Source organism: Mesoplodon bidens, assembly GCF_964165515.1.
Source record: "Mesoplodon bidens genome assembly, chromosome: 11".
Taxonomy (NCBI): Eukaryota; Metazoa; Chordata; class Mammalia; order Artiodactyla; family Ziphiidae; genus Mesoplodon; species Mesoplodon bidens.
In genome coordinates this window covers 72,430,459-72,453,306 of record NC_138167.1, presented here as the reverse complement: position 1 = coordinate 72,453,306, position 22,848 = coordinate 72,430,459, and the positions used below count along the sequence as shown (strand labels likewise).

General features: G+C 47.3%; 1 protein-coding gene across 2 annotated transcripts in view; it reads left to right on the top strand.

Annotated features, from left to right (window-relative positions):
* ABTB3 (ankyrin repeat and BTB domain containing 3) overlaps positions 1–22,210 on the top strand; it is a gene marked incomplete at its 5' end in the record, with an annotated part of 310,688 nt that extends 288,478 nt beyond the window's left edge. For both annotated transcript variants that reach the window (XM_081248697.1, XM_081248696.1), the window contains 5 exons: positions 3,271–3,373; positions 5,469–5,550; positions 12,538–12,606; positions 14,449–14,562; positions 21,588–22,210. In XM_081248697.1, coding sequence (XP_081104823.1) covers positions 3,271–3,373; positions 5,469–5,550; positions 12,538–12,606; positions 14,449–14,562; positions 21,588–21,797 — 578 coding nt within the window. In that variant the 3' untranslated portion in view covers positions 21,798–22,210. The remainder of the gene's footprint in view (positions 1–3,270; positions 3,374–5,468; positions 5,551–12,537; positions 12,607–14,448; positions 14,563–21,587) is intronic.
* Between the last annotated feature and the right edge of the window lie 638 nt (positions 22,211–22,848).

Below are 22,848 nucleotides of genomic sequence, written 5' to 3'. Positions count from 1 at the left end.
CCTGGCACTGAGCTGGCCACAGCAAAGCCCCTGACCTACGCTCTCTCAAGCAATCCCTGGGCCACCCCAGGAGGCACACAGTGTCATCCTGGTCAAAGCTGAACAAAGAGAGGCTCTGGGCTTCCCTGGTGGCGCAGTGATTGAGAGTCCACCTGCCGAGGCAGGGGACATGGGTTTGTGCCCCGTTCCGGGAAGATCCCACATGCCGCGGAGCGGCTGGGCCCGTGAGCCATGGCCGCTGAGCCTGCGTGTCGGAGCCTGTGCTCCGCAACGGGAGAGGCCACAACAGTGAGAGGTCCGCGTACCGCAAAAAAAAAAAAAAAAAGAAAGGCTCTCAGAGGCTGCAGCATCAGTTCAGGTGGAACTGGAGCTTGAACCCAGGTCCCCCCAAAGCCACAATTCCATCATTCTCCAGTCCGGCTTCTGGGGTTTTCCAGAAGAAACCTTTCCATCAGGCACTGATTTCATTCGGAAGATCCTGAGTCTGCTTGCAACCTGGTTGATCAGCCTGGCAAGAAGGCAAACACTCAGCTGCCTTGAATCCTAAAACATGAACCTTCTGTTGTGAGGGCCTGTCTCTCACTGCCTGGGGGGTTATAAAATATTAAAGATAAAGGACTCCCTTTGCCATGAAGGTTGAGGACTTTCCTACTTCCTGTTTCCTCTTCCTATAAAGACCAGGAAACTTTGGAGAAGTGGAAGCATCTGAAAAATTCTACCCTTTAGCAAAACCCCTACTTTTGAAACAGGTGAGCTAGTTTAAATTAGTGAAAAGGCTAAATTCATGAAACTGTTTTAAAATATTTTTGTTCCTGTCCTGAATAACCTGTTAATTTAAATGATACAACTTTTATGCTAAAATGAAAAACTTAGCAGTTGAATCAAAATTGTCTGGTTTTCTTTATGCCCATTCATGTAGGCAAACCAGAATGTACTAAAACTGCTAGTAGTTCTTACCTTGTAGAAAACAGGTGTTAATTAAAATATTATCAGGGCAACAAATTATAAAGATCAATCAAATTAACAGACTTTAGAGATTGAAGGTTACATTGCCAGGACGTAGCAATAATCTGACAGCTGGTGCCTTACAAGACACCCTTGTTAGAGCAAACATTTGCAAGGGCTGTTTCACTGATGCAGCATAAAATCTGCTTTCCTGGAGCTATAGGAGAGGAGGGAACATTTTTTTTCCTCCTGAACTTGCTGAGGTTTCTTTCACCAACAATTAAAAGGGCCTGGTTTTCAGCCCAAGCATTGGAATCCCAAGGGTTATTAGCACCAAGAGAATAAAGGCAGGCCTGAGAGGCTCAAAGCTCACAAGATGAAAGAAAAAGGACATAATTACTGATAAGTGGAATATGGAACATGTAGTGTTTTGCATCTTCAATACAGCATTTCAAGCTCAGATAACTAAAGGTGGCCAAATAATAGTTCCTTAGGAATCTACTTGAAAGGAAAGATAAGAGTAGTGACAAAGTTTCCAAACTGGCATCTCTGTAGGGCCAGGCAGGTCATAAAAATGATTGAAATGAGTTTGGTGTAATACAATAGGGAGTGGTGGGGACTATGGCAAACTGGAGAGCACATGCCTTATTTTTTTATAGTACGTTGTCCTCTTGCCCTCCCAGTGAATTCTGGGAGAGAATGGTAAAAAGAGCTAAAGGTAGGAGATATTAGCAATTTGGGAAGCAGGAGTGGGGGCTAGCTGGAAGTGGACAGTGGGAGTGAGAGAGACCCAGCAGAGGGAGGCAGGTGGCTGAGAAGAGGGAGAAAGTCACTCCAACCTGTTAACAGTCTTAAAAGCAAGTGGAGAAGTGTTAGTCAATGCTGGGGCCTTCCCCTGTAACCTCTCTTCCCTTTACCTGGATAGTTATAGAAGTTTGGGTTTTGTTGTTTGTTTTGTTTTTGCTTTTGTTTTTTTGCGGTACGTGGGTCTCTCACTGCTGTGGCCTCTCCCGTTGCAGAGCACAGGCTCCGGACGCGCAGGCTCAGTGGCCATGGCTCACGGGCCTAGCCGCTCCGCGGCATGTGGGATCTTCCCAGACCGGGGCACGAACCCATGTCCCCTGCATCGGCAGGTGGACTCTCAACCGCTGCGCCACCAGGGAAGCCCTTGTTGTATTTTTTTTAATAAAAAAAATTTTTTTAAGATAGTGGGATTACAGGTGATTTTGACTTTTTTATGCTTTGTTTGATATGTTTTAAATTAAAACTTTTTTATTGGGAAGAGGTGAGGTGGCTGTAGGTACGGACAGAGAAATATGAGAGGAGGACATCCAGGACCACCACCTGGGGCGAATCAGCCAGGAAGGCAAATTCTGGATCAAAGTTACAGCAGGGCCTGGGCAAAATGGGGCCAGGCCAGGGGTCTGACTTAGAAGCCAGGTGGGGTGGAGCCGTGTAGCAGTGCACGGGAGTGTTGGTGGATTTTCCCAGTGAGACAGAAGTGCTGAGCTGAGGACAGACTGGCACCTTCTGTAGCCCCAGGAAAAATGGCCAAAATGACAGGCAAATCGGAGGATCCCGGTGCTTAGCAATGCAGGCCGTGGAGTCAGAATGTCTAGGTTCACATCCTGGCCTCTCCACCTGCCATTTGCTTGACCAAGTGACTGTGACTCCTGGCCTCAGTGTCCCCAGCTGCACACCTGACAGCTGTCCCTTTCTCCCAGGACTGAATGAGTTTACACGTGTAAGTGCCAGCTCACACGGTGCCTGGCACATCGTGAGTGCTCAGTAAGTACTAGAGTATTCGTTGTACAACTAGTTATACAGCTTCTTTATTCTTGGAGTTGAGGGCAGGGGCCTGGCTCGTTTGCCTCTGACCCTGAGAAAAGGGCTTGGATTTCAGAATGCCTGGAACGCAGCGGCAAGGGGACAGCTCTTCAGAAGCACTTCTCTCAGGCGGGAGGGTGCTGAGCTTTAGGAGGAGGAGCGAGGTGTGGGGGGGGTGACTTCCTTAGAGGCCAGGGGGGTGGATGGTCACCTTCCACACCTGACAGTCATCTGAACTCGGGCTGGGGGCGAGTCTTCTAAGAGGAAATGCTACTTTTAGTTGCGAGTAAGCTATGAAGGTTTCCTACGAGAAACTGAATTTCAGTGATTTGAGTGTTCCTTTAACTGATTCTGTCTCCTGTTTGGTCACTTTCTCTCCAATGAGTATTTTATCGCCATGGCCTCCCTGTCAGCTCTTTTGGGCACTTTTCCAAAAGAGGAATCCAAACCTCACCCTTCTCTCCTCTAAATCTACCCTCTCTCCCTTTCCTGTTCCAGATCCTCATTTCCTTAACAATAAAGAAATGTCAGATGTTACCTTTCTGGTAGAAGGAAGACCATTTTATGCTCACAAAGTGCTGTTATTTACAGCCTCTCCAAGGTATGTGTCATCAATTTTGAAAGCACTGAATTATGAGGGTGGCTATTACTATTCTCTGAAATTCAATTTGGGTGGTATCGTCACTGAACTGGCAGATTTTCTTCTCAAAATCAAGGATCCAAGAGTACAGGGCATTTGTACACCATGTTCAGGCAGCATGATTCACAAAGACAAAAGGGCAAAGCCACCCAGGAGTCCATCAGTGGAGGAATGAATAAAAAAATATGTAGTGTATACATACGTTATTCAGCCTTAAAAAGGAAGGCAGTTTTGACACATGCTACAATATGAATGAACTTGGGAACATTATATGAAGTGAAATACGCTCGTCACAAAAAGACAAATACTGTATGATTCCATTTATACGAACCTAGAGTAATCAACTTCATAGAGACAGCAAGTAGCATGGTGGGGATGGTGGGGATGGAGAGGGGAGTGGGGAGTTGTTTAATGGACACAAGGTAAGTCCTGGAGACTGATTGCCCAGCGATGTGAGCACACTTCACGTGAACATTACACTTAAGAATGGTTAAGACAGTAAATTTTATGTTACATGTTTTTAAACCACAATTTGGAAAAAGAGTACGGGGCCAACACAAGCATAATCAGCAGCCTGATTATGTGGCTTAGGGCACCATTCCTCTAGGCAGATGGGGCACATGTCGGGCACAGAGCTTCATGAGCAGAGCGTGGATTGGATTGTAGCTCCCGCAGCCAGGTGTCCTTGTGCAGCCTGAAAGCTCCTACACGGCAGCGTTGAAAGGCCTGCTCTCCAAATATCAGGGAACTTTGACATAAGCCACCCACAACACAGAGGTCCTGAACCTTACTTTTCCCTGACTCTGGAGTAACAGTAGTATAACACCGTCCCTGCTAGCTCTGCTGCAGCCCTTGCTTCTCCTTTTGATTTGAGTAGAGATGGATGGAATTGACCCTTTAGAACTGCATTATCCCGGGACCTGAACAGGGATCGGTGAAGGTGGGCAGAGAAGAAAGTGATGCTGAATGAGGAGAGGGCAGGCTGCCAGGGGGTGAGCAGAGGGTAAGGACACTGGGATTCAGAAACGGAACCCACTTCCAGGTCACTGATGAAGCTGTGTGGCCAACACTCCCTGGGTTCCTAAAAGCCTCCTGGCATCTCCAGTGTCCCCCCCAAAACCTAATACCCCAAATGTCTGCTTTGCCACTGCAAGAAAAATACACTGTCCCTTGCAAGGTTCTCGGTTTTGACACCATAGAAGAACTAGATCAGTATTGTACCAATGTTAATTTCTTAGTTTCAACAAAGGTACCATGGCTGTGTAGGATGTAACATCGGGGGAAGCTGGGTGAAGGGCATCCTGGAACTCTCTGTATGATGTTTGCAACTCTTCTGTGAATCTAAAATTATTTCAAATTTAAAGCTTAATCTATAAAAGGAGACACAGCTTAGCTGATTTCTAAATGTATTGAGTATCCATGTGTTCCATTGACTGAGTCTCCACCCACAAGGAGCTTAGTTTAGTCAGTGGCAGGAAAATGCACCTAAAACCCCAGACAGAAGATCACCCACATAGGGAGATGGTTAGGTAATCCACAGATGTTGATTAAATACCTACACTGCATCAGGTCCAGCCTGGCATAGGCTCTGAGGAGGCAGAAATGGCAGAAGTCCCTGCCCTCTTGGAGCAAAGGTTGTGTGGGGGGCGGGGTGGGGGGGGGAAGAGGGAGGTGGAGAGCTCCGTGGGCACCTGAGGAGCTTGAGGCCTGAATCAGGAAGGATTCCAGGAAGAAGGCAGCCTTTGTGATGGGCCCTACAAGGTGGACGGGGTTTTAAAAGGCATTTGTTCTTTTCCAATCACCTGTTTGAGAAATAATTTAACAGTTCCAAACACTGTTTTTAACTTTAGAGTTTTAGTTTTAACTTCAGATTGAATTATGGTATCATATCAGAAGGGGGAGCATTATGTTAAACAATCTATGGATATGTCATTGTATTTCAGAGTGGGAGGGGATACAAGACATTACATGTTTCTATCTCCAGAGAGCTGAGTCTCTTGCAAGCTGTTGATGTCTTTTTGAGTCTTCTTATCTCCCTTTTTATGTTCCTCCTCAGGTTCAAAGCCCTCCTCTCTAGCAAACCAACAAATGACAACACCTGCATAGAGATCGGATACGTGAAGTACCCCATCTTTCAGGTAAGCCCCTTCTGTGGCCTGGAACCCTGCTGGTAGGTGCGGGGCACCGGTGGGTCCCTCCAACCCTCCACCTGTGGATCAGCCACTGTACTGAGTCATCAGCTCCTGCACTCTTGGCCCCCATCCGCACACTGCCCCTCCCACCTACCATCCATTCATGCCCACAGCATTAACTGAGCACCTACTATGTGCCCGACACTGTGTTGGGATCTGGAGACACAAGGATAAAGGACATTCTTCTCCTGGGGACTCACAGTCCAGAGGGGGTAACTCTGAGTTACAGTATAAAGTGGGGTGTGCATGAGAGAGGGGTGAACCAACAAGCTACGGCAACTCAGACCAAGGAGACTGGGGAAGGCCCCTGGATGAGGTGTCGCTGAAATATTGCAGGCTGAGGAGAAGCTGGCAAACCATGGGGAGGCTTAGGGCTTAAGAAAGGGAGTTGGAACATTCCCGACAGAGAACAGCAGGTATGAAGTCCCCAAAGGCGGTTGAGCCCCGTGTGATCAGGAACCAGTGGACTTCAGGGAATCCAGTGTCACTTTAACATTGGTCTGAACCTAATGTAAATAGGAAAGGAAGGTTTGTCAGAGGCCAGATGATATTGCCACATCTCCCTCCATTTGAAATCAATACCGTTTGGTTTATGGGGCACCTCTAAGGGGGCACAGCAGCTTTCTTCCCTTTTCCTCCATTCTTCATGCCTGATTCATTTTTTTTTTCTTTTTTTTGGTGGTGTCTTTGTCTGGTTTTGGTTATCAGGCTAATGGTGGCTTCATAGAATGTTTTGGGGAGTGTTCCTTCCTCTTCAGTCTTTTGGAAGAGTTTGAGAAGGATCGGTATAAGTTCTTCTCTGTACGTTTGGTAGAATTTGCCTGTGAAGCCATCTGGCCCTGGATTTCATGCCTGATTCATAAATCCAGCCTTGCAATGACATTCTCGCCACTAGGAGAAATTCACACCCCCATCTGGCCTTGCAGCCCTATCTCTGAAGCTCCGAGTCTCATCTGGGGCATGGAGGCTGGTGGGCTGCTTATGTCCAGCAGGGGGCCTACAGGGGAGACTGTGGCCCCTCCGTGCAGTCTTCCCACAGCCAGGGTCAGTCGGCCAATGTGGGTGATCTGGGGATGGAGTTTATAGGATTCTGAACAGGACCTGTTTCCTCTGGTTCAGTTCTGGAAGGACAGCCCTGGGAAAATGTGGGTAAGACTCAGGCTGGCCCTCGGGAGGCTCACATTCCAAGAGGGTTGAGGAGACCACTCAGACATAAGCAGGAGGCAAGCATGGCCGTAACCAGGGTCATAGGGCGGGGGTCCTGATCTGGGCTTTGAAGGACAGAGCTGCTTCAGGATCTAAATTCTACCTTCCCCAGTTTAAATAGCTGCATTCCTGTTTAAAATCATTGTCCCTTGTGTGACCTTGAACAAATTACCCAGACTACCTGAGCCTCAGCTTCCTCATCTGGTGAATAGGAGAGAGAGGGTATTCCAGAGGGAGAAACAGCATAAACAAAGGCACAAAAGTGGGAAACTGCGATGTGTATTTGAGGGAAAGTGATAATAGTCCATTTGGCTGTGTCTTAAGGTATACGGGAGACTGAAAAGATGCATTGGAACCACATACTATAAGCCAAGTGTGGCTGGCCAGATGATGGTTCTTCCCTCCACTGGTGATTGACCCTGGTCCCCCAGATCCTGTGATCCAGAGGGCTGCCAGGAAGCCACCATGACCTCACACTAAAGCCCTAAAGCCCACTGAGGTGTCAGTATTTCCACCATTAGAGATGCATTCCTTTGGTTATGTTGAAACTTCAAAATAAAGAATCCTTATGGAATAACCATGCACAAGACACTCTCTTCTCTGAGCCTCATTTTCCCCATTTTTAACTCCAGCTATGAATGAGGCACTGACCTTTGTTTGCATGTGGTTATCTGGATTAATCTTGCCACTTTTAGAGGTGGGGAAACTGAGACCCAGAGAACTTAGTACTGGTCAGTGACAGAGCCATTATTTGAACCCAGACTGGTCCAAAGAGGAACAATAATAAGAGCAGCTCCCATTTCATGTGCTCCAGCTGCGTGCAGGGTTCGAAACCAGTGGTTCTCAACCTCAGCTGAGCAGTGGAATCGTTTGAGGAACTTTGATGATTCCCAGTGTCCAGGCTGTAAATCAGAATCTGGGCTGCGGCCCAGGCATCAGCATTTTGAAGTCTCCACCCTCTGCCATCATCCAGAGGCATGTGCAGCCAAGGCGGAGAACCAGTGCTCTAAGTTACAGTGGTTCTCGAAATTTAGGAGGCATCAGAAACTCGAGGGGAAGCGCTGGGGGGTGAAGGGAGTTGCTTGTTAACATGCAGAAAACTTGCTAAGATGCAGATTCCTGGGCCCTGCCCCCCAGAGTTCCTGATTCTGTAGGCCTGGGGTGGTGCCCGAGAATTCATGTTTCTTACAAGAACCCAGGTAATGCTGATGCTGCTGGTCCAGGGAGCCACTCTGAGCACCACTGCCCCACGTCATCTCATTCAGTCCTCCCAGCTCCCCCTCCAGGTGGCTCTTCTCCCACCCAGCAGACAAGGTAGAGGAAGTGGCCTGAGCTCCCACGGCTCATCACAGCCAAGCTGAGCTTCAGACCCAGGCCTGGCTGACTCCCAGACCTGACCTCTTAACTGCCTCCCTGCTCTGGGGCCTTGGGTCCTCCCTAAAAATCGCCCAGCCCGGAGGAAAGGCCCGTTAGCATTTGGAGCATGAGCCAGATGCTGGAAACCACGCATCCCCCAGCTCTCCCAGTGCTCATGGAGGGAGCACTTACGCCATCACGCCTGGGACTAATTGGGGAGGTTCTTGTCATCAGAACCCGGCTTGTAGTAGGCACTCAATAAATGTTTGCTGTGGGAGCTGGTTAAATGAGACACCTACGTGGAAAGGCACAGCCCCAGAGGAATCATAGACCTGTAATTACTTTTGGCTGGATTAGGCTTCCCGGCCACATTAGCCTCCAGTTACTGTAATGGGCAGAGAAGATTGAGCAGAGGCCCTGGGGACTCTTCCATGTGCCTGCCCCTTCCCCATAAAAGAAGAAAAGCCTCATTTGTGGCTCAAAATAGGCCAAGTAGGGCTGAATCTGACCCAGAAGGAGGCTCCCAGGGGCCTGCTCACTTCACTTCCATGCTAAACAGAAGAATTTTAGTAAATGAGACAGCTTTGAGTTTCCTCCCTGCAAGAATGTTTAACATCATGCACGGGCAAGAGCCTCATGCAGCTGAGGCTGCACCTGGGAGCAGGGCCTCCATGAGGCTGTGGACGCCGTTTACATCCTGCTTCATGCAGGCTGACAGCTGCCAAGAAAAACAACTCCATAAACAGGCCCTTTGGCCTAATAAGGGTCCATTTCGCCCCCTTGCAGAAAAAGCTTGTGCTGGCTGAGTCTGAAGGTGGCATGGCTCAGCCCAGTTTAAATTCCATTAGCCCCAGGTTCTCCATCCGTGCCCTTGAAAGCAGCATTTCAAGTCAACAACCCAACCGTGAGGAAATGAGATAACATGCTTTGTAACTGAAGCAGCCCTGTGTTCAGGACAGTTATTATTATGGCTCTTACCGTTATTATTGTTGGTTTGGCCTTTATAAAAGAGAGGTGCTAGGGGAATCAATGGATTTTAATAAAGCAAATGTCCCAGCATTCGCCGATGTGGTGTTTTAGATGCTTATGACCCATCAGGTTTGGGGGGGGCGGGGCGGGTAAACAATGCTACGATATCATTTCACAAAGCCTCAGCCATCACCATTAAAGCACCGCCATCTCTGCAACAGGCAGGTGGCCAGAGCATAGGAGACTCAAATGCAAAAGAGGAAAGGCAGGCACTGGGGAGGCAGAGATGGATGAGACCCAGTCTGTGCCCTCAGACTCCAGCGGGAAGTAACACTGCAGTCACGCGTGGTGGGGTGCCCGGCACGGGGTGGGAGGCAGTTGAGAGATCTGAGCAGATCTGAGGAGGCTTCACAGAGGTGACCACTGAGCTAGATCCTGAAGGAGGGGCCAGAGATCAACAGGTGGAGAAGAAGGGAAGGGCATCCAAGCAGAGGGAACAGCGTGGGCAGAAGCAGAGGAGTGAAAGAGACGGTGGTAGGTTCTGATCCAGGCAAATGGTTGGGAGCGGTCAGAGTGAAAAAGGCAGACGTTATCCAGGTTAGGGGGCGAGGAGGGCGGAGTGGCAGGTGAGATGTGAAAAAGTAGATTGAGCCATAGTAGCCGTATTCATAACAGCAAAGAAGTGGAAACAACCCCAATGTCCATCGGCTGATGAATGGATACACAGAATGTGGTACATCCACACAACGGGATATTGTCCAGCAATAGAAAAGAGGTGAAAGAGTGATACACGTGACAGCAGGGTGAACCTTGAAAACATCACACTAAGTGAAAGAAGCCAGACACAAAAGAGCACATGCTGTATGATTCCATCTGTATGAAACGTCTGGAACAGGCAAATCACAGTGGTTGTCAGCACAAGTAGGAAATGGGAGAGACTACTGATGGGCATGGGGTTTTTCCTGGGGGTGTTGAAAATATTCTAAAATTAGATTGTGGTGATGGTTGCACAACATTGTGAATATTCTAAAAACCATTGAACTGTATACTTTAAATCGAAGCATTTTGTGTCATATGAACTCTATTTCAATACAACTGTAAATGATAGATACATATACACATTTTTTGAACAATTATTGTTTTACTGAAGTATAGTTGATTTACAGTGTTGTGTTTGTTTCTCGTGTACAACAAAGTGATTCAGTTATACATATATATACATATTCTTTTTCATATTCTTTTCCATTATGGTTTATTACAGGATATTGAATATAGTTCCCTGTGCTATACAGTAGGACCATGTTGTTTATCTATTTTATATATAGTAGTGTGTATATGTTGATCCCAAGCTCCTAATTTATCCCTCCCCCTCCCCCTTTGGTAACCATAAGTTTGTTTTCTATGTCTGTGAGTCTGCTTCTGTTTCGTAAATAAGTTCATTTGTGTCATTTTAGATTCCACTTATAAGTGATATATGGTATTTGTCTTTCTCTGACTTAACTTCACTTAGTATGATAATCTCTAGGCCCACCCATGTTGCTGCAAATGGCATTATTTCATTCTTTTTGTGGCTGAGTAATATACCACATCTTCTTTGTCTATTCACCTGTCAGTGGACATTTAGGTTGTTTCCATGTCTTGACTGTTGTAAATAGTGCTGCTGTGAGCATTGGGGTGCATGTATCTTTTCAAATTAGAGTTTTCTCTGGATATATGCCCAGGAGTGGGATTGCTGGATCATATGGCAACTTTACTTTTAGTTTTTTAAGGAACATCCATACTGTTCTCCATAGTGGCTGCACCAATTTACATTCCCACCAACAGTGTAGGAGGGTTCCCTTTTTCTCCACACCCTCTCCAGCATTTCTTATTTGTAGATTTTGTAATAATGGCCATTCTGACCTGTGTGAGGTGATACCTCCTAATAGTTTTAATTTGCATTTCTCTAATATTTAGCAGTATTGAGCATCTTTACATGTGCCTATTGGCCATCTGTATGTCTTCTTTGGAGAAAGAAGTTTTAGTCTTCTGCCCAGTTTTTGGTTGGGTTGTCTTTTTTTGTTATTGAGTTGTATGAGCTGAAAAATGATTACTTTAAACACACATGCAAAAAGTAGATTGAGATCAGTCACAAAGGATGTTAACTGGCCTGAGTAAGAAAGTGGCAGCACGTGGCAGCACATGGCAGAAGCACTACTGGAAGAAGATTTTTCAACCTCAGAGAAAATTGAAGAGCTAACATTTATTGAGTTCTTGCCATGCACCTGCCAGGCCCCTGTTAGGCCTGTTACATATATTAACTCATTTAATCCTCACCGCAACTCCATGAGGTAGGTCATATTATCCCCACTTTACAGATGATGAAACTGAGGCACAGAGAGCCTAACTTAATTCAGGTCACCCAGCTTTTAAGTGGCAGAGCCAGATCAGAAACTGAGGCAGCCCAGCTCCAGGTTCCTTGCTCCTAACCACTGTTCTGTATTAGTCACAGACTCTCAGAGCCTGAAGGGACCATAGAGGGCAGCCCAGTCCAAGCACCTCATTTTATAGGCGCCCCAAAATGGAATGTAACAGTCTACAGATTTTTCCAACACACCTTTATTAAGCCCAGGCAGGTAAAGTCAGTGTGTCACACAGGCAGGCAGAAAACATTAGAGAGTAATGGAGACAGTAGCCAACTGGGAAGGATACACACCACCTAAAAAGTTTATACTCAGCTCCATGGGAGGTGGTGACAGCCAATACTAACACATCCTTAGGCTTCATTCTACTTGAGGGACACCAGTTTGCAAAGCTCTGGGACTCTCCACACCGTCCGGCATCCTGAGTCACATGTACAAAGCCTGGCTTGGACAGTTCACACCATCAATGAAACGTTGAAACCCTGGACCCCTGATGACTTCATCTTAGATCTTGTCAAGTTATAATAAGCAGGTGGTTTCACCGTGGCTCCGTCACCCTCTGGAACTTAAACAAGAGGTTTCTAATCAAACCGGGCCATGTTCCCAGGGGGACTGCCGCTGGTGTAGGGTCTTTAAGCCACACCACGTGTGCTGCAGTTGTGGGCAGCTCAGTGGGGTGGGAGGCAGGAGGACAGCCCATGATTATCAGTCATAGATGGGGGAAAACCGTCCTGGGAAGCAGAGCTTAGAATTGTTTAATTTGGCCCCGAGGATGAACCGCAGGGAGACAGATTGCAGCATGGTGTAAGGAAAAATATCCAGCCCATAAAGCGTTTAAAGGGAACTTCTCCTGAAAGGCAGTGATCCGGTGGGAATGGTCACCCTTAAAAAGAGGTGTCATACAGGGACTCAGAACCAGCCTGAGGGTTTGAGTGGATGGCTTTAAGATGACTGTGTCTGTGTGCCATTGACACTTTGCTCACTGTGTTCTGTCTTCCAGCTGGTCATGCAGTACCTCTACTACGGTGGCCCAGAGTCGCTTCTCATTAAAAACAACGAGATCATGGAGGTAAGGAATCCGCTGTGTCATTGAGTGGGTGGCACGCACGGGCGGTGTCTGGGGGGAGGCTGTGTTGGGTCTTCATTTGGATGCAGGCTTTGGGGTCCTGCCTGCCTCCTTAGATCTCCCAAGGGCTTCTCATCAGAGCCCCTCCCCTGGAAGGCTGGGGCGCTGGGTGCGCTAGTCTGATCCCTTTCAATAGCAACTGAGTGAAGCCCAATTTTAACTGGCTTTGGTGGGTGGAGGAAAGGAAATTTACTGAAGAGTCTGAGGCTAGCGCTAGCTTCAGGCACAGCTGGGGCTCAAATAGCATCATCAGGAACTATCTTTGATGACTTCTCCCTTGTCATTTGTAAGAGAAATATATGGTCTGAAAGCATTCCTCAAATCTCAGCATGTCCACGGAGGCAGAAGCCAAGAACCAGTTACAAAGCTCTCCTGGCCTCACTCAGGCCCCTCATTCCTGCAGCTGCCTGGCTCTCCCTGTCTCCTGTCCACCTCTCGTAACCCTGCCTCTTCTCCCCTCCCTGCTCCTTCCTAGAAGTAGAACTCGTGTTAAAGCTGGTAGCTTTGAACCAGAAGCCAAAAGCACTTTGCTATTCCTGAGCGGAAGAGCTAGGAGCCCATTCAGGTGCCTGAAGTCCAGGGTGGCTGATGAGACATGTCAGAACACTATGAGTTGTTCAAGAGGTGACACCACACGGTGGTTCAGACATGGGCTCTGGGCCAGACTGGGTTCACATCCAGGCTCTACCCCTTCTGAGCTGTGTGATCTTGGAGCAGTAATTTAACCTCTCTGATCCTCAGTTTCCCAACCTGTAGAATGGGGATAACAATATCTACCCCATTGGGTTTTGAAGATCTTAAGAGTTTCTATTTGCAAGGTGCTTACTACAGTGCCTGGCATGTGTCACAGGGGCTGTGTGTTCACTGGGGACCATTTATCCTTTTGTTCTTACTCTGTGAAACCTTCTGTGGTCACTCCCCCGCCCCCCAAAGTTACTCTCCTGTCTCTCTGGACGGCTTCTCTGACACGTCACAACCTCAGGACTAAACTACACTCTGAGGACTCAGACTCTTTTGTAAACCTTTTTTTAAATTATTTTCAAATTGAAATAATCAATCATGTAGATAATACAGAAGGGCTTTACAGTACATAAAAGCACCTCACCCAGCCACCCCCCACCCCATCCTCCCAGTCCTTTCCCCAAAGGCAATCCCTTTGAACGCTCGCTTCAGCCCTTTCTTCCCCACCCCAGAGCCTCTGTTGAGCATCTTCCACAGCCAGGTGCCGTGCTCAGGGCTGGAATACAGCAGCTATGCAAAGGGACAGAGATCCCTGCCCTCCTGGTCTCTGGAGAGGGCGACAGGCATGACATCATGTCTGGTGTGAGAAGGGCTGTGAGGAAAACTCAGACAGGGTAAGGGGGCCAGATCGTGACGGAGGGAGGAGTCCTGAGGTGACATCTGTGTGGAGACATGGATAAATGAGGGAGTGAGCCACATCGATACCCACCTTGCTGAATAAGAACATCACCCTTATTTCTGGATGTAATAATTTTAAGCATTTTTGCTTGACCTCTTGCTGTCATAAATGTAAATTTGATTCACTTCGACCCCACCCCTCCCCGCTGCCATCTTCCCCTGCAGTTGAATTCTGTCGCTGAGTCTTAGTCCTGTAATGCCAGCAACAGCTCTAGTGTAACCTTCCAGCTTTAGAGTGATGTCCGACACTTTATTCTCGGTGCCTTCACCTTGGGTACCGCTGTGGGAGGTGAAGAGTTTTCTCACCGTGGGCGTTGCTTTCCTTCCACCTCCCAACCTCTAACAGGCTCTTTTCATGGTTTTTAGCTTCTGTCTGCTGCTAAATTTTTCCAGCTGGAGGCTTTGCAGCGACACTGTGAGATTATCTGTGCAAAGAGCATCAATACCGACAACTGTGTGGATATTTACAACCACGCCAAGGTAATCGATCCCATTCTCACTTCCCGAGCACCCCCCCGCCATGCCTTGTCGCGGGAGAGGCTTTCTTTGCAGACACTGTGAGTCCGGGTAGAGCGCGGATGCTGGGCCTGTGCATTTAGGCCAAGCCGTCATCACTCCTCCCAAGGTCTGCTTCCTGCTTAGAAGGGATGTCTTTCCCTTCATCCGCCCCTCCAGAACACAATGAAAGCAAGCAAGCAGAAGTTTCAAAAGCAGTCATTCTCAAACTGTAGCATGCGTATGAGTCACATCACAGACTCTGATTCAGCAGGCTCTGGGGTGGGCGCTAGTCCTGCGTTTCTAACAGGCTCCCAGGTGAAGCCTCTGCAGCTGGTCTAGGCCACACCTTGAGCAGCAAGCTTCTCGAACAGTGGTTCTCCAAGTGTCGTCTCCAATCCAGCAGCATCAGTATCAACCAGAAACTTGTCAGGAATGTATATTGTAGGCCCCACCCAGACCTACTGAATCAGAAACTTTGTGAGTGAGGTCTGGCTGTCTATGGCTTCCCAGGCCCTCCAGGTGATTCTGGGGGTGTTCACAGGTGAGAACCATTATGCTAGAACTGAGGTTCCCAATGCTGGCTGCACGGTAGAATCACCTGGGCACTCACTTAAAATTCCCATGCCTGGGGTTTCCCTGGTGGTGCAGTGGTTGAGAGTCCGCCTGCCGATGCAGGGGACGCGGGTTCGTGCCCCTGTCCGGGAAGATCCCACATGCCGTGGAGCGGCTTGGCCCGTGAGTCATGGCCGCTGGGCCTGCGCGTCCGGAGCCTGTGCTCTGCAATGGGAGAGGCCACAACAGTGAGAGGCCCACGTACCGCAAAAAAAAAAAAAAAAAAAAATCCCCATGCCTGGGACCTATCACAGACCAATTCATCAATCTCTGGGAGTGGAGCCTGGAAAAAAGGTATTTTTTTCATAGCTTCCTGGGTGATTCTCAGATGTGCCAAGGTTGAGAACAGGCTGTCAACACTAGAGAGGTCCAAGGAGTCCTCCTAGTCAGGTGGCCCCAACACCTGGGGAGACATTTGGAATCTTGGTGTGGCCCTTCACCCCAAAGATCTCTGCAGGGAAGCCGAGGAATCTGTATTTTTAACAGGCTCCCAGGGCAACCTTTGTGATTTCAGCCCTAAGGCCAGTCTTCACTCCAGTTTTTGGAGTAAAATCCGTGAACCACCGATTTCATCCAATTCATTTCACAAGTGGGGATACTGGGACCAAGAGAATTAAAATCATGTGTCCAGGTGCCACTTCATTTTGGTTCATGCTCTCAGGACAGGGGGATTAGCATCTTCTGGGAAGAAACAATGAAATAAATTAAGATCAGGAGTTAATTTAAAACAAAGCATTCTTCTTTGGTATAACTGGAGCTCAGCACGCATGCCTCCCACATCCACGGTTGTAGAGTGACAACTGATGTGCATAATAGTTACTCTGCTCGTTGTGAAAACACAGGTTGCGTTTGAGATGTTATTTTCTGTTTTACACCAACATTCCCTGAGTCCTTTCCAGGTGCAGGCCTCTGTGCTTAAACTTTGTTGCATTACCTTTTTAAATACTCACCACAACCCTTTCATTAGTCCCATGTTCTAATAAGGAAACTGAGGCACAGAGAGGTGAAGTAACTTGCTTAAGGTCACACAGCTATTACAGAGATTTTTTTCCATTGTGGTAAAGCATACGTAATGTGAAACTTACCATTTTAACCGTTTCTAAGTGAACACTTCAGCGGTATTACGTACATTCGCGTTGTTGTTCAACCATCACTGCCGTCCATCTCCAGAATTTTTCATCTTCCCAAACTGAAATTCTATACCCATTAAACACTAACTCCCCATTCCCCCCTCCTCCCCAGCCCTTGCAACCATCATTCTACTTTCTGTCTCTGTGAGTTTGACTGCTCTAGGTACTTCATATAAATGGAATCATATGGTATTTGTCTGGCTTATTTTTGAGGCTGGCTTCTTTCCGTTAGCACAGTGTCCTCAGGTTTCATCCATGTTGTAGTGTGTGTCAGAACTTCATTTCTTTTTAAGGCTGAAGAATATTCCGTTGTATGTATATACCACATTGTGTTTATCCATTCATCCATCAGTGGATACCTGGGTTGCTTCCACCTTTTGGCTCTTGTGAATAATGCTGCTATGAACAGGGGTGTGCAAATATCTGTTCCAGTCCCTTCTTTCAGTCCTTTGGGATATTTGCCCAGAATGTAAACCTAGGTTTGCCTCACCCCAAAGCACAGGTTCTTCCTTGTGTTTATTGCCTGGCCTAATAAATGTTCAAAATATTTGCAATAATCCTTGCAATAATACTCAAAAAAAGATTTCCTGATTGGTCATCAGTAAATCAAAAGGTTCAATCAGGCTACTTTCTACCCACACACACTGGATGTTTTGGTTAAGTAAGGGTTTAACCAAAATCTGGTTTCTTGGGACACAGCAAAAAAAAATTTTTTTTTAAATCTTGAACTGGTTACTTTGCAAAAAAAGCATCCAGAGAAACTCTCTGCCCAGGAAAGGGCCCAATTAGTCTCACGGTCCTCTGCCGCCTCCCCTGGCCATTGGACACCCAAATTGCCCTGTGAACCCCACATCCACAGTGGCTTTGCTGTGGCCTATCTCCTGGCAGCAAGGCCTGTGCTCCACAGTTCCATTTTAATAACTTCAGGCTCCTTGGCAGGCAGCTTCTGTAGCTCTCTTTTCATTTAATAACGCACCCGATGCAACGTGAGCCCGGGCTGGGAATACATTAGTGCTACAGGCTTGGAACACCTATGGCGAAGAACTGCCTCTTTCATTGATGTGCTTGTGCAGCCAGAGCTCGGTCTTTTACAGACGCCAGCCTCTGTCTACCCTCCCAGGCCTCATCCGGGAATGTTTCCAAGGTCAATGCCTGCCCTTCGTGATACTTGCATGGAGAACGGGGCAATGCCAGCACCCCTTGCCCTTTCTATGTGCTGCTTCCCCTGTGCTGTGGATCCTGCAGCTCCCGCTAATGATAACCTGCCACATGGGTTCTATTACTGCCAGACTGTGCTCATACTGAAGCTAGTTTAGTAAAAGAGACAGAAAAGAAACCAATACTCAGTTTGGAACCCCAGGAAACGCAGGCATTGAGACACTAACAGCCATGCTTCAAATGTCAACAAGTTCTTGGCAACATTACCTCTGTTCTGCACCTAACCATTGGAGACAGCTGTGGAGTTTTCCAGCCCAGAGGAGAAGCCTAGCCCATAAATGCATGGCTTCCTCATCTTTCTTTTCCTAGCAAAGCTGTCCCGAACTATTCAGTCATGAAGAAGAGGCCCTGGAGCTTCTGATGGCCCTTTCAGGGTGTCTTTCAACTTGAGAATAAGAACAAGCTGGTTCATCAGATTGAATCTAAGCTAACACAGTAAGCTCAGCCGGGCACTGTGATGGGAAGAACGTGTGTTTGGAAACCAAGGGATTCATTCCCTAGTGTTTATTGTGAGCCCACTGTTTGCCAGGAGGTGTATATACATCTGAATAAGAAATTAGTAAGATATGGTCCCTGCACTTGAAAAAGGTACTGTCTAGGACAGGGGTCAGCAAACTTCTTCTGTGAAGGTCCAGATAAATATTTTCACAGAGATGAGAGTCCGCCTGCCGATACCGGGGACACGGGTTCGTGCCCTGGTCCGGGAAGATCCCACGTGCTGTGGAGCGGCTGGGCCCGTGAGTCATGGCCGCTGAGCCTGCACGTCCAGAGCCTGTGCCCCGCAACGGGAGAGGCCACAACAGTGAGAGGCCCGCAAACCCAAAAAAAAAAAAAATTTCACAGAGGCCGTGCTGTCACTTTGATCCTACTCAATTCTGCCATTGTAGTGAAAAGCAGCCAGAGACAATATGTAAATGAATGGATGTGGCTGTCTCCCAATAAAACTTTATTTACAAAAACAGGTGGTGGGCCAGATTTGCCTCACAGGCCTGTAGTGTGTCAACTGTTGGTCTAGAAGGTGAGAGGTCTGGTCCCAGTTCTGTCTGTAATTAGCTGTGTAAAGGTAGGCAAGCATCTGATATATACTCACCATTCAATAAATATCACCAAATATAAATGTAGGTACTTATTGTGCTTATTCTTCTCCAATTACACTAACTTGTGATGAGAGACACCCTGATACAAAGCAAGTGGCTAGGTGTGGTAAGGGGAGAGGGTCTCTCTGTGTCCACAGAATCAGAGATAGGCAACTCTGAGCCTTAGTTTCCCCACATGTACAGTGAGGCCCTTTCTCTGTGACTCTAAAAGGAGGGTTCATGTTGAAAGAATGAAAGCATTCCTAAGAACTCTTCCAGCTCCAGGATGCTATGCATCTCTGTGAACATTTGTGTGATAACAAGCCTACTCACCTGATAAACCTCACCAGGCCCCCTGAGCCTCTCAGAGACCACAGAATTACCTGGTGTATCCGTGTCCTAAATGCACAGAGCATGGTACCCTCCAGTCCACACCCCCTCGTTTTGTAGCTTGGGAAACTGAGGCCCAGAGAAGTGATTTGACTTGCCCAAAGTTGCACATGATTTTTATGAAGATAGGTCATTGGCTCAGTGAATTAGCACATGGTGTCAGTGAGTTTAAGGTACAGGCTTGGGGGAGTTCCCTAGTGGCCTAGTGGTTAGGATTCCAGGCTTTCACTGCCATGGCCTGGATTCAGTCCCTGGTCGGAGAACTGAGATCCCGCAAGCCATGTGATGCAGCCAAAAAATAATAGTTTTAAAAAAAAGAAAAAAAGGTGACAGGCTTGGTCCTTCTATGGGCCAGTTAGCTGAACTAGGTTCCATAGATACAGTCAACCCCTCTTATCCCAACCTAGGCACCTACTTTGTCCACGTGGGTCCCTGGATTTAAATGAGTGAGATGAGAGTAATAATTATGAATAGTTTACATTTAGCATGCCAGCTAACATTGAGTGAGCACTGACTACAATCAGCCATTGTTCTGAATGTGCCATGTATTATCTCATTTATTGCCAGCGACAGCTTATTAGGTAGGTATTATCTTCCCCCATTTTAGGGACAGGAATATGGAGGCACAGAGAGATTAAATAACTTGCCGAGCAGCAGATGGCTGGAAGTGGCAAAGTCTGGATTAAAACCTCACGCAGATTCCAGAGCCCCCTCCCTTAGCTCCCTTCCTAACCTGCCTCTCCTAAATATGACAGATGACAATCCTGCCATCAGTTATGTTCCATTCAACCCCCCCAACAGGTCTAAGATGCAAATGACATAGTTTCCATTTTGAAAATGAGGAACCTAAAGCCAGAGGCCAAGTGACCCAGCCCTGGTCACACATTCAGCAAAGTGGGGGAGCCCCAACTTGAATCCAGGCGTCCCGCTCATTCCACCATCGCCCTGTTGGCGTTGCCTCATCGTAATTCCACCATTCCACACGGAGCAGCTTAAAGTGCATCTCTGGCTTAAGGACAGCATATTAGGGAGTTCAGAATGATAAATTCCACATTTAGATAATTTAGCATCTAAATAAAGCAGCAGGATATCATCTCAGGGAACATTTAACTACTGAGCATCCAGCTCATTGCAAAAGAGAGACGTACAAGCTTTGAAAACTGTAGAAAAGGTCTGAATACGGACACAGCTGACCCTCGTATGCACATTTGCTTCTGCATCGCAAGCAGGAATTCCTCCACCAAGCACGCTTCCAAGGTTGAATGGTATCAGGCCAGAGGCAGTGCATCCTAATGGTTAAACACACCGCCTTCAGGACTTGAGTTACCAGGGTTCAGCTCCTGGTTCTGTCCTGGACATGTTGTGTGAATTTTTGTCAGCTACTCTCTCGTCTCACTTTCCTCATCTACAGATCGAAGGTGGTAATAGTACCTGCATCAAGGAAATTTGAGGACTATGAGATGATGCACGTGAAGTGCCTAGCACAGTGCTCACCACATGATATGCTGTCACGAAATGTTTGCTGCTGGTGTCACTACTCTGAGAATTAACTGTTCATTCATACGTTCAACAAATCCATATTGTCTACTGTCTGCCAAGCCTTCTTCTTGGGCTTGTAAAGTGAGGCAGGTCAATGTCATCCCTTCCGTATTGGTTTAGTCTGTCAGGAACCATGTCTCTTGATCACTTTCTCAACCTTGGCACTACTGACAATGTGAGCTGCATAATTCTCTGCCAGGGGTTCTATCCTCTGCATGGCGGGGTATTTAGTGGCATCCCTGGCTTCTACCCACTAGATGCCAGTAGTACACACGCCACCCCCGCCCCCGAGTTGTGACAATCAAAAATGTGTCCAGACTTCCAGATGTCCCCTGAGAGACAAAAATCACCCCTGGCCGAGAACCACTGCCCTAAATACAGGGGGTAGGTAGGCAGTGCCCACTCATAGGATGGTTGTGAGAATTAAGTGAGTTAATTGATACTTGTAAAGAGATTAGAACTGTGTCTGCAACTCCATCAGTGCACCAGTTATCTGTAGTGGAGCAAAGAGACTCAAAACCCAGTGTTAAAACAGTGAGTGCTTGTTTAGTACATGAGTTGACAACATGGCTGGGCTCTTCCGGTCTCAGCCAGCCTTGCTTCTGAGGTCAGCTGGCCGGTCGGCTGTGGCTGGCTGGGCTGATCCTGGCTGGGCTCTGTCGCTGTCGGGTCAGTTTCATGTGGTTGTTCAAACTGCAAGCAGGCTAACTCAGGCTTGTTTTTGAGGCAGAGGCAGGGTCCTGAGAGAGAGCACAGAAGCACACATGGCCACTTGAAGCCGGCTCAGAGCTGGCAACTCTCACTTCAACCACGTTCTCTTGGCCTGAGCAACTCACAAGGCCAAGGCAGGGAGAAATGGACTCAGCCCTTTGATGGGAGGAGCTACAAAGTCACATACTCTGGGTGTGAATACAGCAAAGGATGCAGAATCAGGGCCACTGTCGCAGTCAGTCTACCTTAACAGGTGTTCGCCATCAACACGTGTGGAAACAGGTGCTTTCAGAAACATAACCATCTCCTGCTTCTTCTCCACTCTCCACAGTTTCTTGGAGTCGTGGAGCTCTCAGCATACTGCGAAGGCTACTTTCTTAAAAACATGATGGTCCTCATCGAAAACGAAGCATTCAAGCAGCTCCTATATGACAAAAATGGCGAAGGGACGGGCCAGGATGTGCTCCAGGACTTACAGAGGACGTTGGCCATCAGGATTCAGTCAATCCACTTGTCATCTTCCAAAGGTTCTGTTGTATGAAACGTCCAGTCCAAGGAATGTTCCCTGGGGACTTGCCAGTTCTGCTGCTGCATTGGCTTCACACGAACATACGAGTCTCATCTGGCGTCTGTTTCTGGCTGGGCCAAGGAGCTGCCTGTACTGCCTCAGCTGCTCTTGAATAAGCAAATGCAGCTCCCATGAGCTCCTGTTGAGAAACAAAGGACATGCCACTGGCCTGCAGGTCAGATTGCAGCTGGATCCAGAGCTAGAAGGCCAACGTGGGGCAGCCAAGCTGACCTCATCTGAAAGCACCCCTGGGGCAGTTGAACACCCCTTGCCAGGGACCGCTGTCCAGCAGATAGAACTGAAGGTCATTCAGGTTCCAGGTTGACAGTTGGAGAACTTCACTGTACCGACCCTGAAAAGCATTATATTTATTACACGTTACCTTAGTAGCTGCAATTCCGCAAGAATTAAACCATGATAGCAAATTGGTGAGACTGTTACCAATGACGAAGACATCACTTGGCATATTTTTAGGGGTGGGAACTTTTTAAAATGTTCATAGAAAAAAAACAACCCCAAAACAGGGCAGCCTTGTAGTTTAAAATATATTTCTAAAAGCTTAACAGTTCATTTTCAACTGGATTGTGTTTAGGGATCTGTGTTTTGAGATTTCTTTTTTTAAAAAAAAACAGTCGCAGGTCTACACTGTATAAACATGCATCTGAGAAGATACTGCTGATATTCTACACAAGGTGAAATAATAACCTTGCCTTAGTGATCATGGTTACACAAAAGAGGTGCACTGCCAATAATTAACTCAATAGTTGAAAAAAACCTGCATGCTAATCGTGATTTTGGGGTGAGAATAAAATCCCCCCACATTAAAAAAAAAAAAAACATGCATTTGCATGGGCCTGAACCTGTAAAATGTTATGTTCGTGCTTCATTTTTGCCAAGGTAAAAATGTCCCATCACTTCTTGCTAAAAGTCCATTTGGTGAAACTAACATATCCATTTCCTTTCCTAGTTACGAATGATGCTGGGATGCTTTTGCAGGAATGTGTTCATAGATGATGCTGCGTAG